This window comes from Felis catus, chromosome C2, assembly GCF_018350175.1.
Source record: "Felis catus isolate Fca126 chromosome C2, F.catus_Fca126_mat1.0, whole genome shotgun sequence".
NCBI lineage: Eukaryota > Metazoa > Chordata > Mammalia > Carnivora > Felidae > Felis > Felis catus.
This window is the reverse complement of record NC_058376.1, coordinates 87,370,151-87,383,495: the sequence shown is the minus strand read 5'-3', so window position 1 is coordinate 87,383,495 and position 13,345 is coordinate 87,370,151. Positions and strand designations below refer to the sequence as shown.

Below are 13,345 nucleotides of genomic sequence, written 5' to 3'. Positions count from 1 at the left end.
CCCTTGATTAATTTTTTGGTTATTCAGCTTTATGTAATGGAATCATATATAGCATCTACTTTTGTGTCCAGTTTTCTTTTGCTCAACGTTACATTTGTGATATGTGTCCATACCTTTGTGCATAAAGTGCGTTTCATTACTGTATATTTCAGCCTATAAGTAACTACGTTTGAAATTTATTCATTCTGCTAGTGATGGCCATTTGGGTAAATTTCCTGAATGTAGCTGTTATGAATAATGCTTCTGTGCCCATTCTTATATATGTCTTCTTGGTGCACACAGGTTTATATTTCTGTTGGATATATACCAGTGGTTCTCAGTGTGAAGGATTGGGCATATTTGATCCCCAGGGAATATTTGGCCCTGTCTGAAGACTTTTTTTTTTTAATGTTTACTTTTGAAGGAGAGAGAGACAGAACACAAGCAGAGGAGAGGCAGAGAGAGGGAGATACTGAATCTGAAGCAGGTTCCAGGCTCTGAGCTGTCACAGGCACAGAGCCTGACGTGGGACTCAGACTTACATGCCATGAGGTCATGACCTGAGCTGAAGTCGGACGCTTAACCGACTGAGCCACCCAGGCTCCCCTGAAGACATTTTTGGTTGTCACAGCTCAGGGACTGTGCTACTGGCATCTCCTACTGGAGGCTAGGGGTGCTGTTAAAAGTCCTGTAACACAGATCAGCCCCTCCCAACCAAAGATTTATTTGATTCAAAATGTCATTACTGCAGAGATCAGTAATCTGTGAGTATATATCTAGGAGTAGAATCGGTGGATTGCATGTAAATATGCTGTTTCAGTAAACACAGCCTGAGTTTTGTAAAGTGCTTGTACCAGCTTATACTCCCAAGCAGTTTGAGAGTTCCAGGTGATTTATATTCTCGCCAACACTTGGTATTTTTGTTTTTGTTTTAAATTTTAGTCATGGTGGTGATTTTAGAAACTGCTTTTTTTCTTTTTTTTTTTTTAAAAAATTTAATGTTTATTTTAGAGAGAGAGAGAAAAAACATGAGTGGGGAGGGATGGAGGAGCCACAGAATCTGAAGCGGGCTCCAGGCTCTGAGCTGTCAGCACAGCGCCTGATGCGGGGCTCGAACCCACAAGCTGTGAGGTCATGACCTGAGCTGAAGTCAGACGCTCAACCCACTGAGCCACCCGGGCGCCCCTAGAAACTTTTTTTTTAATTTTTTTTTTTTTTCAACGTTTATTTATTTCTGGGACAGAGAGAGACAGAGCATGAACGGGGGAGGGGCAGAGAGAGAGGGAGACACAGAATCCGAAACAGGCTCCAGGCTCCGAGCCATCAGCCCAGAGCCTGACGCGGGGCTCGAACTCACGGACCACGAGATCGTGACCTGGCTGAAGTCGGACGCTTAACCGACTGCGCCACCCAGGCGCCCCTAGAAACTTCTTTTTATATTTTTTTAAAAAATTTTTTTTTTTCAACGTTTATTTATTTTTGGGAGAGAGAGAGACAGAGCATGAACGGGGGAGAGGCAGAGGGAGAGGGAGACACAGAATCGGAAACAGGCTCCAGGCTCTGAGCCATCAGCCCAGAGCCTGACACGGGGCTCGAACTCCCGACTGCGAGATCGTGACCTGGCTGAAGTCAGACGCTTAACTGACTGCGCCACCCAGGCGCCCCAAGAAACTTCTTTTTAAAAACAATAGTGTATCTGGTATTTGGTCTGTGATCTATAAAAAATATTTAATTTACTTGATATTTCTTTTTCTGATTTTAATCATAGTTTATGTTTATAAAAATAGAAAATGCATAAAAAATTAAAATTTACACTGTCCCATCACTGTTCACGTGTTGGATTATTTGCTTTCATTCTTTTCCCCCACCCCCAGAATTGGAATTTTGTTTAATATGAAGCTTTATATCCTTATTTATTTTTGTTTCATGTTTGTTTAATTTTTAGAGAGTGTGGGGGGGGGGGCGGGTGGATGCTGAGCGGTGAGGGGAGGCATAGAAAGAGAGGGGAGACACAGAATCTGAAGCAGGCTCTACACTGTCAGCACAGAGCCTGATGCGGGGCTCAAACTCACGAACCGTGAGATCATGCTGTGAGCCCAAAGTCGGGTGCTTAACCGACTGAGCCATCCAGGTGCCCCATATATCCTGCTTTTATTAACTGTTGTATGATTATACTCTTTTCAAATTGGGGTTTCATTTAATCAGAGAATTAGGAAATATCCCCAGGTTCTTTTCCATTCCTATTTAGCTTATTTTTTTTTAATGTTTGTTTATTTTTGAGAGAGACACACAGAGTGTGAGCAAGGGAGGGGCAGAGAGAGGGAGACACAGAATCTGAAGCAGGCTCCAAGCTCTGAGCTGTCAGCACAGAGCCCAACATGGGACTCAAACTCACCAACTATGCTATCATGACCTCAGCTGAAGTTGGACACTAAACCAACTGAGCCACACAGGTGCCCCTTAGCTTAGTTTTTATTAAGTCTTAAGATAGAGATTTCTTATCGTAGCCACAATGCTAAAGGCTAGTACTAAACTAATTAGTTTCTAACCCTTAGTCCTATTTTTTTTAATTTATTTTTAATTTTTTTAAAGTTTTATTTAACTAATCTCTATGCCTCCTTGGGGCTTGAATTCGTGACTCTGAGAGCAAGTGTTGCATGCCTTACTGACTGAGCCAGCCAGATGCCCCTCGTAGTCCTAATTTTAATTACCCAAGTGCTAATCTTAATCCTAACATTGCAGCTCTAATCCCTATCTGATGCATTCTCCCCAAATTTCTCATTTTTTTAAGAAAAAGAGACCGTTTGTGTTCTGATTTCACAATAAAGAGTCTTCATTGTAGCAAATTAATTGTACTTATATTCTGATATCAAACTTTAATAGCTTCATTGTAGAACATTTGGAAAATAAGCATAAGGAAGAAATAAAATGCCACCTGTGCCTGCATGCCACCTATTAATTTTCACATATGTATACACATATCATTTTTTGTAGTATAGTCATACACATCATTAATACAAAATTAAGAACTCTTTCCTATGGCAGTAAGTGTTAATATTTGTCTATAATATGTTTTGTAATGGCTGCATATTTGGTGGTCCATCAGAATTTTAAATGGTCAAGGAAGGATCTTTAAGAGAAAAAATCTGTCAGCAAGTTTAAAACTTCATTTATTAGAATTTTTAGATTTGTTAAGTATATGGAAACTATTACTATAATATCACTATGAACGGAGTTTAGTATTATAGGCCTGTAGCTGTCAGCTATATTGTTGTTTAATTACTTGAATTATTTTAGTACCTTGTTTTCTCTAGGTACGTAGACAGCACATGGAAAGATGCCTGCATTTCTTGGTGGAGGAGCTTAAAGTTGTGGATCCTTTGGAGGCACAGAATCGTATCTTCTTTGTTTCTGCAAAGGAAGTTCTTACTGCTAGAAAGCACAAAGCACAGGGGATGCCAGAAGGTGGTATGTATTATTATGGATTGTCTTTCGAAATACAAGTATAGTTATTGAAACAGCATGCTAGAAATCTTAATGTTGCTGTACACTAGGTTTTAAACTCTTTACATAAATATTATAGGTGGGGCACTTGCTGAAGGATTCCAGGCAAGATTACAGGAGTTTCAGAATTTTGAACAAATTTTTGAGGTAGGAATTTTGCAAATGTATTGACTAATACAAAACCCTAGCATTGGTTGGAGAATGATCATAATCTTCTGTTTTTAGTGTTTATCTTTGTCAAATAACCTTTGCTGTTATTTAGTATAGTTTCTGCCACAGCAAGTGAAACAAGTTTGAAGAAAGGAAGTCCCTGCAAAATGGATGATCCGTAAGAATTTAAAACTAAAGATTGTAATTTCTTATTTTTCTTATATATTTGTATTTAAATGAGAAACTATTTTCTAATATTGTATGTGTTGTGCAATGAGTGAAATTCTCTTTATTCAATAATTTGAGGCAAGATTAAATAAATGTAATCGCTGTTGGGGTGGATAATAGAGCAAAGTGAAGATCATCTTTTTTCTTCTGTACCATACAGTTTATAGACAGAGAATGTAGTTAATGTCATATTAAGATACAGGTCTTGTACCTTAGGAATCCTGTGGTAGGAACACCTGGGGCGTATAACTAATGCGTTTGCAGCATTGTGGAGGAAGGATACTGTCTTAATATTTTGGTGTTTTATTCAAAGACATTAAAATTCATCCTACATTTGACTGAAAAGTTCTTTAGATGTTTATCTTCTAAACTCTTATTTAGGTGTTAATCTTCTAAACTTTTATTTAGCCCTATTTGATCCAGCTCTGCTTAGATTGCATATCTCCTTCTCACCCATGAATGAACACAAAGACTTCAGAACTGAAAAAACTTGCATCTGCAGTTACTCTTCCTTATAAGTAATAACAGCTTTAATAGTAAGGATGTGAATGTTGAACGTGTTTGGCAGAATTTTTTTAACTAAACATTTATTTGCTCACTATCCCCCATCTTTAATTTGGTGAGTTGGAGACAGACTATTAAGTAGATGAAGACAAAATATTTAAGAAGGAAAGCCCACTAGTAGTTATCAGAGGCTCCTGGGTTATCAGCATATGTCCTCCCAAGCTAAGCTATAGATTACATGAAGTCCCAATCACTCAGACCATTGTTTATATTCTTTCCCTTTGGCTTTCACAAGAGATTCAGTGCTCTCCTTACTCTTTAGATCAGTTATTTCATCCATGGGGAAAATATTGGGAAGAGGATCTGTTGTTCTATCTCTTTTGTCTTACTGACCTTTTCTTTCTTCTGTGTGTATGTCATTTATTTCTCCTTTCAAATCATACTGTTCTGTTAGGCATTTGTAATGTTTTTCATATTGATTCCTGCTACCCAGACAGAATATCTCCTTGAAGAGGTGGGAATGAGAAGAATAAAAGCTGTGCTGTAGAGCACTAGTTCCTAAACCTTGGCTGATCATGAGAATCACATTAGGTGCGTTAGAGAACTGCAGACTACTGAATTATCCCAGAGACCGATCCAGTGGGGCTAGGATGGACCTAGCAATCCGTAAATATTCAAAGCTCCTCAAGGGATTGGAATAACCAGACAGACCTAGGAATTTTTCTTTTTAACGTTTTTAGAAGAAACTTGGCAGTTTGTTATAATGGTTCACTGGGAATATAAAAATTATGTATGAAAAAACTATGCACGAGCTTTTACATAAAGTAGAGAACATCAGACTTTAGACTTTGAAATTTTTGTTCAGTTAAAAGTATGATAGATTTAATATGAGAATCAGCTAGAAATTATTTGAACTTACCTAAAGAAATAATCAGATGGACAAAAAATTGTTTTGGTGGCCAAAGCATTTTTTGATGATTACATTGACAATTCTTTTCAGCTTTTTTCCCAGAGCTAACGTTTGTTACTTCTTAAATCAATTTTGGTAATTTATGACTTCTATAAATTGGTGTATTTCTGAGAATTTATTACTTCTTAGTATAAAATTGTTCATTTTTAAAACTTTTATATTCTTTGATACATACACATGTATATATATATTTTCAAATATTTATTTATTTGTTTATTTTTGAGAGAGACCACAAGCAGGGGAGGGGCAGAGAGAGAGAGAGAGAGAGAGAGAATGCAAAGCAGTTTCCAGGCTCTGAGCTGTCAGCACAGAGCCGCCATGGGCTCGAACCCATGAACTGTGACATCGCGACCTGAGCAGAAGTCAGACATTTAATAGACTGAGCCACCCAGGCGCCCCAATGAGTATATATTTTAACTTTAATAGATTTGTCAGTGGTTTAACTGCTCTGCTTTATCCTCCAACAACCTAGCCCCAGCCCTTGGTTAATTTTTCCATTCATAAACAGCATTTTTTGGTTTTTAAGTTCTATATTAATCTTTAACCATAGTTTCCTTCTGCTTTTTTTATACTTTTTTTTTTTAAGTGGAATTGTTTTTTGCTTTTTGTTCTTTAGGAAAGAATTTAGGGCTGTGAATTTGTGATGTAACATTGGGTGTATTCCATGGATTTCAGTATCCAGTTTTCATTGTTTAGTGATTTTTTTTAGTTACACTTGTTGGTATTTCCTATTCATTACAGGAGTTGTTAAGAATCAGATGTTTTGAGGGGCACCTGGGTGGCTCAGTCGGTTAAGCGTCCGACTTCGACTCAGGTCACGATCTCGCAGTCCGTGAGTTCGAGCCCCGCGTCGGGTTCTGTGCTGACAGCTTGGAGCCTGGAGCCTGCTTCAGATTCTGTGTCTCCCTCTCTCTGCCCCTCCCCCGTTCATGCCCTGTCTCTCTCTGTCTCAAAAATAAATAAATGTTAAAAAAAAAAATTTTTTTTTAATTAAAAAAAAAATCAGATGTTTTGATTCTTTTCATCTAATTTATGGTGATATCTTAGTTTCTATGCATTGTGGTCACAGAATATGGCTTTTATACACATTTTCTCTTTGTTTTTGAATTCACTTTTTTTTTTGGAAGTCTTTAGAAAATTATTTTTGTGGAAAGAAAAATTGTACCAAGTTAATCATTTTTAGCAATCTGATTCTTGCCACAGACTTTTTGAGATTCCCTTGTTTCCAAAGTATCAAAAAACCTTAGGAACATTTATTTAGAGTATCAAGTAAAATAAGGCCTGAAAATTAAACCACTTAAAATCAATCAAGGAAATCAATGTTAATTCTGTCAGTATGTTTTCTTATTGTTTTAAACCTGTATTTGAGCAAGTGTATATTCTAAAGATGATTTAGACATCTGAATTTCTTTGTTCAAATATTTGGCCATTCTTAATAGTTTGGTTATAAGATAGAAAAGAGGTATGTATAAAATAACTCTTTTCTAAAATGTCAGTGAATTTATTGTAAAGGACATTTCTGGGACAACTGGTAAGATTTGAAAATTGACCGTGTGCTAGGTTGACAGTATTGACCCAATGATAATGTTCTGAACACAGTAATTATTTTGTGGTTGTATAGGAAAATGACCCAATTCTTTGGGACATATGTTAATATATTTAGTAGTAAAGCTGTGATGTCTGCAAAGAACGGTCAAATTGTTGAGTAGAAACAATATGTATAAAAATACATGTGTATTTCTATGTATAGACATATATCTATATGGAGAGAGGGGAAAGGTAAACAAATGGGGCTGATTGTTAACACTTGGAATGTTTACTTGAAAGGCATAGTGTGTTATTAGTGTTTTTTCTTGTGTAGTCCTCTTAGTTAAAAGTATTTCAAAATAATAAGTTGGGAGTGATGAATAGCATATTATTATGAGCATTTGCAGTCTGTTACAGGGATTTGACAAATTTGTATGTCCTAATGACACAAATATTAATATTTACAAATGTGTAATTATAATTGACTACCAGCTGGCTTCTTAAGATGTTATTAGAAAGTTAGAAAACTATCTTAACTGCTATTAGGATTATTGTTTTGGTTCCAGATCTTTAATAAGTTTTAAGATAATCTACCGGATACTCTGACAAGGTAGAATTTAAATTGGTTTGGTGTAGTATTTTAACCTTCTCCTTGGAAAATTAGTGTTCCTGATAAAGTAAGTCTGGAAACTGCTGCTTACTGTATATGTTCCCTATGGGGATTCATAAGCATATTAATGTAGCAAGGGTTCTGAGAAATAATACACTGAAAAACCCTGTATTTAAATTAGCATTTCCCACACTTCAGAATAGAATATTTCTTTTGCAGGTTGGCTTGGTATTTTTCTGATCAGGAGGAGCATCAGTGTAGGATACTTCTTAATTGGAAGAAGATTTCCTGCTTTTTTCTTTATATTTATTCCTGATTATATGTTTTCAAATCAAGGAATGACTTTTATATTGCCTAATAACTTTTGGAAATATTTTCTTTCTGGTCTAGCTCTAATACTGTGCTGTTATCTACAAATTTTGAGTCTTCATTGCTGATATCTAGATCTGCTTCATCGAGGAACATAGAATTTCTTTTAACCTTTTTTTCTTTTAAAAATATTTTTATGCTTTTATCAAAATTTTTGTGGCAGTTTGTCAATTTATGAGATACAGTTATTTAAAGAAAAAGCTTTGATTCAGCTAAAAATAAGCAGTTTACACTTTTAAACACTTAATATTGTGTAGTTATTGGTGGGTTTTCTATAGGTACATACAGAAGGTGCAGGGGCGGGGGGAGGGGGAAATCCCCCCCTCCCCAACTTCCTTCAACTAATCTATTCAGGATTAGTGATGTTGAGTGATGTGTAAATAAGCTTAACCATGAACAAAACTTAGGCTATGCGGTGAAGGAAAGTAATGGGCTTTGAGTTAAGGCTTTATAAACAGTTAACTAAATGAATTACCCTCATGTATCCTTTGGCTAAAGAAGTAAATCTCTTTTATTTTTCATATCTCAAAGTACTGAAGAGGACACCTAAACTGGCAAAAGAAATTTTAAAAGTGTTCTCTGTCTTAGTGAAACAGATAATCACTTCAGAGATGTGAAGGCTAACCATAGGTTATAAATAATATATTGAGTGAATGTATAACATACTAATGATTCCAAGATGACAAATACTAGAGTATTAAGTGAATACCTTTTAAAGTTTGAAAGCTATTTTGACAGAGGATAGTAATTACTACAGTTTTACTACTGGTTACATATAAAAAGAGGTTCAAGAAGATGAATTCATGGAAATTATGGAGATATATACCAGATTTTGAAAAATTCCTCACAGAAAATAAACGTGGCTGCCTACAAAACATCTATGGCAGTTATTGCTGCTGTGACCCAGACAAGCATTTCTTGATGGTTCAAAGACCAGATAGCCTTTCTCTGTAAACTCTTGTAGTTGTTTTTAAATGTTATTTCAGTACAGAATTTGACTTTCTATGAGGTAAAAATGAAAGGACAATTTTAATATGATAATTTTGCTAACATTTAATGATGAATCACAGTAAATATTTTAAATAACAAGTAGCATGCACATTGAAATTGAAACAAAATTGAAACAAATTTTACAGTATAAATGTATCCATTACTATATGTGATGCATTCTAACGTATTCTGTTTTAAAAAACACTGGTCATGGGGCGCCTGGGTGGCGCAGTCGGTTGAGCGTCCGACTTCAGCCAGGTCACGATCTCGCGGTCCGTGAGTTCAAGCCCTGTGTCAGGCTCTGGGCTGATGGCTCAGAGCCTGGAGCCTGTTTCCGATTCTGTGTCTCCCTCTCTCTCTGCCCCTCCCCCGTTCATGCTCTGTCTCTCTCTGTCCCAAAAAAAATAAACGTTGAAAAAAAAAAAATTAAAAAAAAAAAAAACCACTGGTCATGAAACAGATTTGTACAGTAAATGATTTATTAGCTACAATTAGCTTGAAGGTGAAACAAATGAGATAGGGGATCATTGGGACCTGTGTACACAAACTGTAGACCAAGGGCATTAACAGGGATTGTCTCTGAAATAGCTGTAGATATTTTTCTTTTTCTTTTTTAAAATTTTTTAAATGCTTATTATTTATTTTTGAGAGAGAGAGAGAGAGAGAGGGAGACACAGAACCTGAAGCAGGCTCAGGCTCTGAGCTGTCAGCACAGACCCTGACACAGGGTTCAAACTCTCAAACCGTGAGATCATGACCTGAGCCGAAGTCAGACATGTAACCACTGAGCCGCCCAGGCGCCCTGTTTTTTTTTTTAAATAATTTAAAATATTATTTAGGTTGTTTGTTGCTAAAGAATATCTTTCAAGTTGTTCAAGTTTTAATTGGTAGAATTCCTTTATAATAAATAACCTTATGTGAAACATGTCATTCAACTCATTTCTTAAAATGTAGAATTCTAATTCATAACTCAGTTAAGAACTTTATTAGGTTATCTGTTGTAAGCATGAGAAAAATCAAGATAGAATAGAAGTAGATTAAAGGTAATCAGATAAAATTAGTAATTTTAACAGAGAAGCTTTAAACATTGAAAACAATACCCTGCTTATTTATTTATTTTTAAAAATAGTCAAAAAAACCATTGCACATTACTGTGTAAAATTACACAAAGATACGAACTTGCTGTTAATGCCCTTTTTACTTTTGATTCCTTGTAGTTTTTTTAGCCTTTGTTATTTTAACTTGTGTTTATCATGCATTTACTTTCTGCCTTTATTTATGTTTTGGTTATTGTTACATACAGCAAGTTTTTGTGTTTAAATTCCTGAAAATGTTGGGATGGAATTACAGTAATGTGTTATGGCTTGGGCCCCTCGCAGGAGTGTATCTCGCAGTCAGCAGTGAGAACAAAGTTTGAACAGCACACTATCAGAGCTAAACAGATACTAGATACTGTGAAAATCATAATGGATTCAGTAAACGTGGCAGCAGCAGAGAAAAGGTATGAATTCACTTTATTGCAAAATAAAAGCCATTTTGTATCAATATGAATTCCTTAGACTAAGGTTTTAAATTGTTATATTTTAAGTACTTTCATACTAAAGTCATCAATTTACTTGCATGTTTTAAAGTGAATATTTGAAATTATATTTATTCTACAACCTTGCATACATCATTTACATTCCTTGGATCTCAATATTCTCATGAGTAAAATCATAACATATTTCATAGTTTAAAATATCTTTAAAGCAGTGGAAGAACCATTTCTTCAAGAGGAATTTTTTGAAGAAGTCCAAAAAAGAGGTGACCCTCTTTTTTGTTAACGTTCAACCTATGACCAATTTTTCATATATTCATACACTGATACCTTGAAATGCCTCTTTGATGCCAGTTGTGGTTTTTTTCATTAACTGGTAAACAAACAAGGTGATATTACCTGCCGGCCAGAAAGTCAGTTTGGTAAGCACTACCCTATATGTCGTATTGTACTGTGCTGTTATTCCATTTATTATCTTATAAAGACAAAAATGAATGCATGAAATTGCCAACATTATTGAAGAAAAGGGTAGTTCTCAAAAAGTTGGTACACTTGAAACAAAGATGGTGTTATTAGCTATGATGATAGTTAACAGTGTTCAGCCTTAATTATACCATCAGTGGGTTTCAGCCAAAGAAAGGAAAGTTATAAAGCATCAAAGATTAAGTTAAAGATGACATTAAATTGGGAATTTTTAACAGCATTTGATCTTACTGGGAAAACAAACACTTATACCTAAATCTATTGCCTAATGTTGACACTTTTAGTGGAATGCATTATGTACAGAATTAGAGATTTTCCAGCACATAAAACACAAGACTGAGAACTCAGGCTGATCTCAGGCCCTGCCCACTGTTTCTGTATGGGATTGTGTTGCCGTTTACACCCCTTTCAGCTCAATTGCTTTATTACAGTAGCCAAAGTGAGTATTTGGTCCACCAATTGACCTTAATATTATTAATTTTAAAAATACAGGACATTGAACTAAACATGCCACAAAGAAGATGTGATTTGAGGATGTTTTGTATCATCGTGTCTTGGGAACTCTTAGCTAAAGATAATTTAAAAGTGTCTCAGGTCTTTGTTTTCCTATACCATCCGGTAGTTGACGAATCTCTAGAAAAGCCAGATAGTAGATATTTTAAGCTTTGTGGATCATCTGTTTCTTTTGCAGCTACTCAGTTTTTCAGTTTTAGAGCAAAGGTAGCCATGTATGAATGGTCATAGCTATATCCTAAGAAAACCTTAACAAAAACTAGCAGCTGGCTGGATTTGGCTTTCAGGATGTCATTTGCTAACCCTTGTTTATTAAATGAAGTCAGTACTGAGTTTTGTTTTATTTTGACTGTTCATATCTGTGTTTGGAGAATCCTTCCTAATTCTTAGTTGGGGGGGGGGGTGGATTCTTTGTGGGATTCAGATACTTCGTCGGCAGAGAGACAAAGTAGTTTATATCCAGTCTTCTATAAATATTTTAAGATGAAATATTATTTGAATCCTTTTAGATGTTGAAAATACAAGATTATTTTTCTTGTATCATGCTAACAGATTGTTCAGTGCATAAGTGAGTACCCTCACTTAATTGCTTTGGGACTTTCATATATCCTAAGAATTAATTACTCTTCATACTATAATAGGGTTTATTCAATGGAAGAGAGGGAAGATCAAATTGATAGACTGGACTTTATCCGAAACCAGATGAACCTTTTAACACTGGATGTTAAGAAAAAAATCAGGGAGGTTACAGAGGAGGTGGCAAACAAGGTGGGTTGGTGAATTTATGATTAAAATTTCTGGGAAGGGGGGCACCTGGCTGGCTCAGTGGGTGGGGTATTCAATTTAGTTTTTGGAGTAATTGGTAATCTTGTTTAATTTTTTTAACTTCATATTTTCAGGTGTCATGTGCAATGACAGATGAAATTTGCCGACTGTCTGTGTTGGTTGATGAATTTTGTTCAGAGTTTCATCCTACTCCAAGTGTATTGAAAGTATATAAAAATGTAAGTTAAATTGTATTTAAAGTTATTTAGATACAGTTTCCTCACCTTATTGTACATATATATTTAGTGGTATAGCATCTTCATGGCAACCAGCTTATGATTAAAAGTGTTATACCTCCTGTGTACTCTTGTGATAATTACACTACTATGTATACAGAACACGCAGAAAAGTTATCCTCTAAGAATAAGATTTAGCATTTACTACATTTTTTAAGTTTTTGTAAAATCTATGTATGTTCTAGAGAAAAAGTAATGGGCACATTTATCATGTTAACAGGAGTTAAATAAGCACATAGAAGATGGCATGGGAAGAAATTTAGCCGATCGGTGCACAAGCGAAGTCAATGCTTCAATGCTTCAATCCCAGCAAGAAATTATTGGTAATATTTGTATCTACAAGTTTATGTGTATTTTTTTATTTCATTGGTAAAGGGTTTATTTTCCTTTAGGTTTTTTATACAACATAAAACATTATTTACTGTCATTTCTTAAATATAATTTTGTTTTGTCTAGAAAATTTGAAGCCATTACTTCCAGCTGGTATACAAAATAAACTACATACACTGATTCCTTGCAAGAAATTTGATCTCAGCTATGACCTAAATTGCCATAAGTTATGTTCAGATTTTCAAGAGGATATTGTATTTCGTTTTTCCCTGGGCTGGTCTTCCCTTGTCCATCGTTTCCTGGGCCCAACGAATGCTCAGAGGGTGCTGCTAGGATTATCAGAGCCCATCTTCCAGGTATCCTTTTTTTTTCTTTTTTTTTTGAGTAAGCTTTTTATTTGATTATTGCTCTACTACACAGTTATGTATCTTTGATTCTATGAGTTGAGATCCTCCTTTTTATTTTGCATATGTGATTTTCCCTAATAGAACTTCCTGTGTCTAATTTGCATATTTATGATTTAATGTCTGTCAAATAGAGCCATTTCTGAATTAGGCAGACTATGCAAAGGGAGAGGTAATCCCAGCATT

The 13,345-nt window shown here is 35.4% G+C and overlaps 1 protein-coding gene across 2 annotated transcripts in view; it reads left to right on the top strand.

Moving 5' to 3' along the window:
• The window catches only part of MFN1 (mitofusin 1), a 34,567-nt gene that overhangs the window by 12,048 nt on the left and 9,174 nt on the right, over positions 1-13,345 (top strand). For both annotated transcript variants that reach the window (XM_045037243.1, XM_004001165.6), the window contains 7 exons: positions 3,294-3,447; positions 3,563-3,630; positions 10,211-10,332; positions 12,006-12,132; positions 12,264-12,368; positions 12,646-12,748; positions 12,882-13,111. In XM_045037243.1, the coding sequence (XP_044893178.1) occupies positions 3,294-3,447; positions 3,563-3,630; positions 10,211-10,332; positions 12,006-12,132; positions 12,264-12,368; positions 12,646-12,748; positions 12,882-13,111 (909 nt within the window). The remainder of the gene's footprint in view (positions 1-3,293; positions 3,448-3,562; positions 3,631-10,210; positions 10,333-12,005; positions 12,133-12,263; positions 12,369-12,645; positions 12,749-12,881; positions 13,112-13,345) is intronic.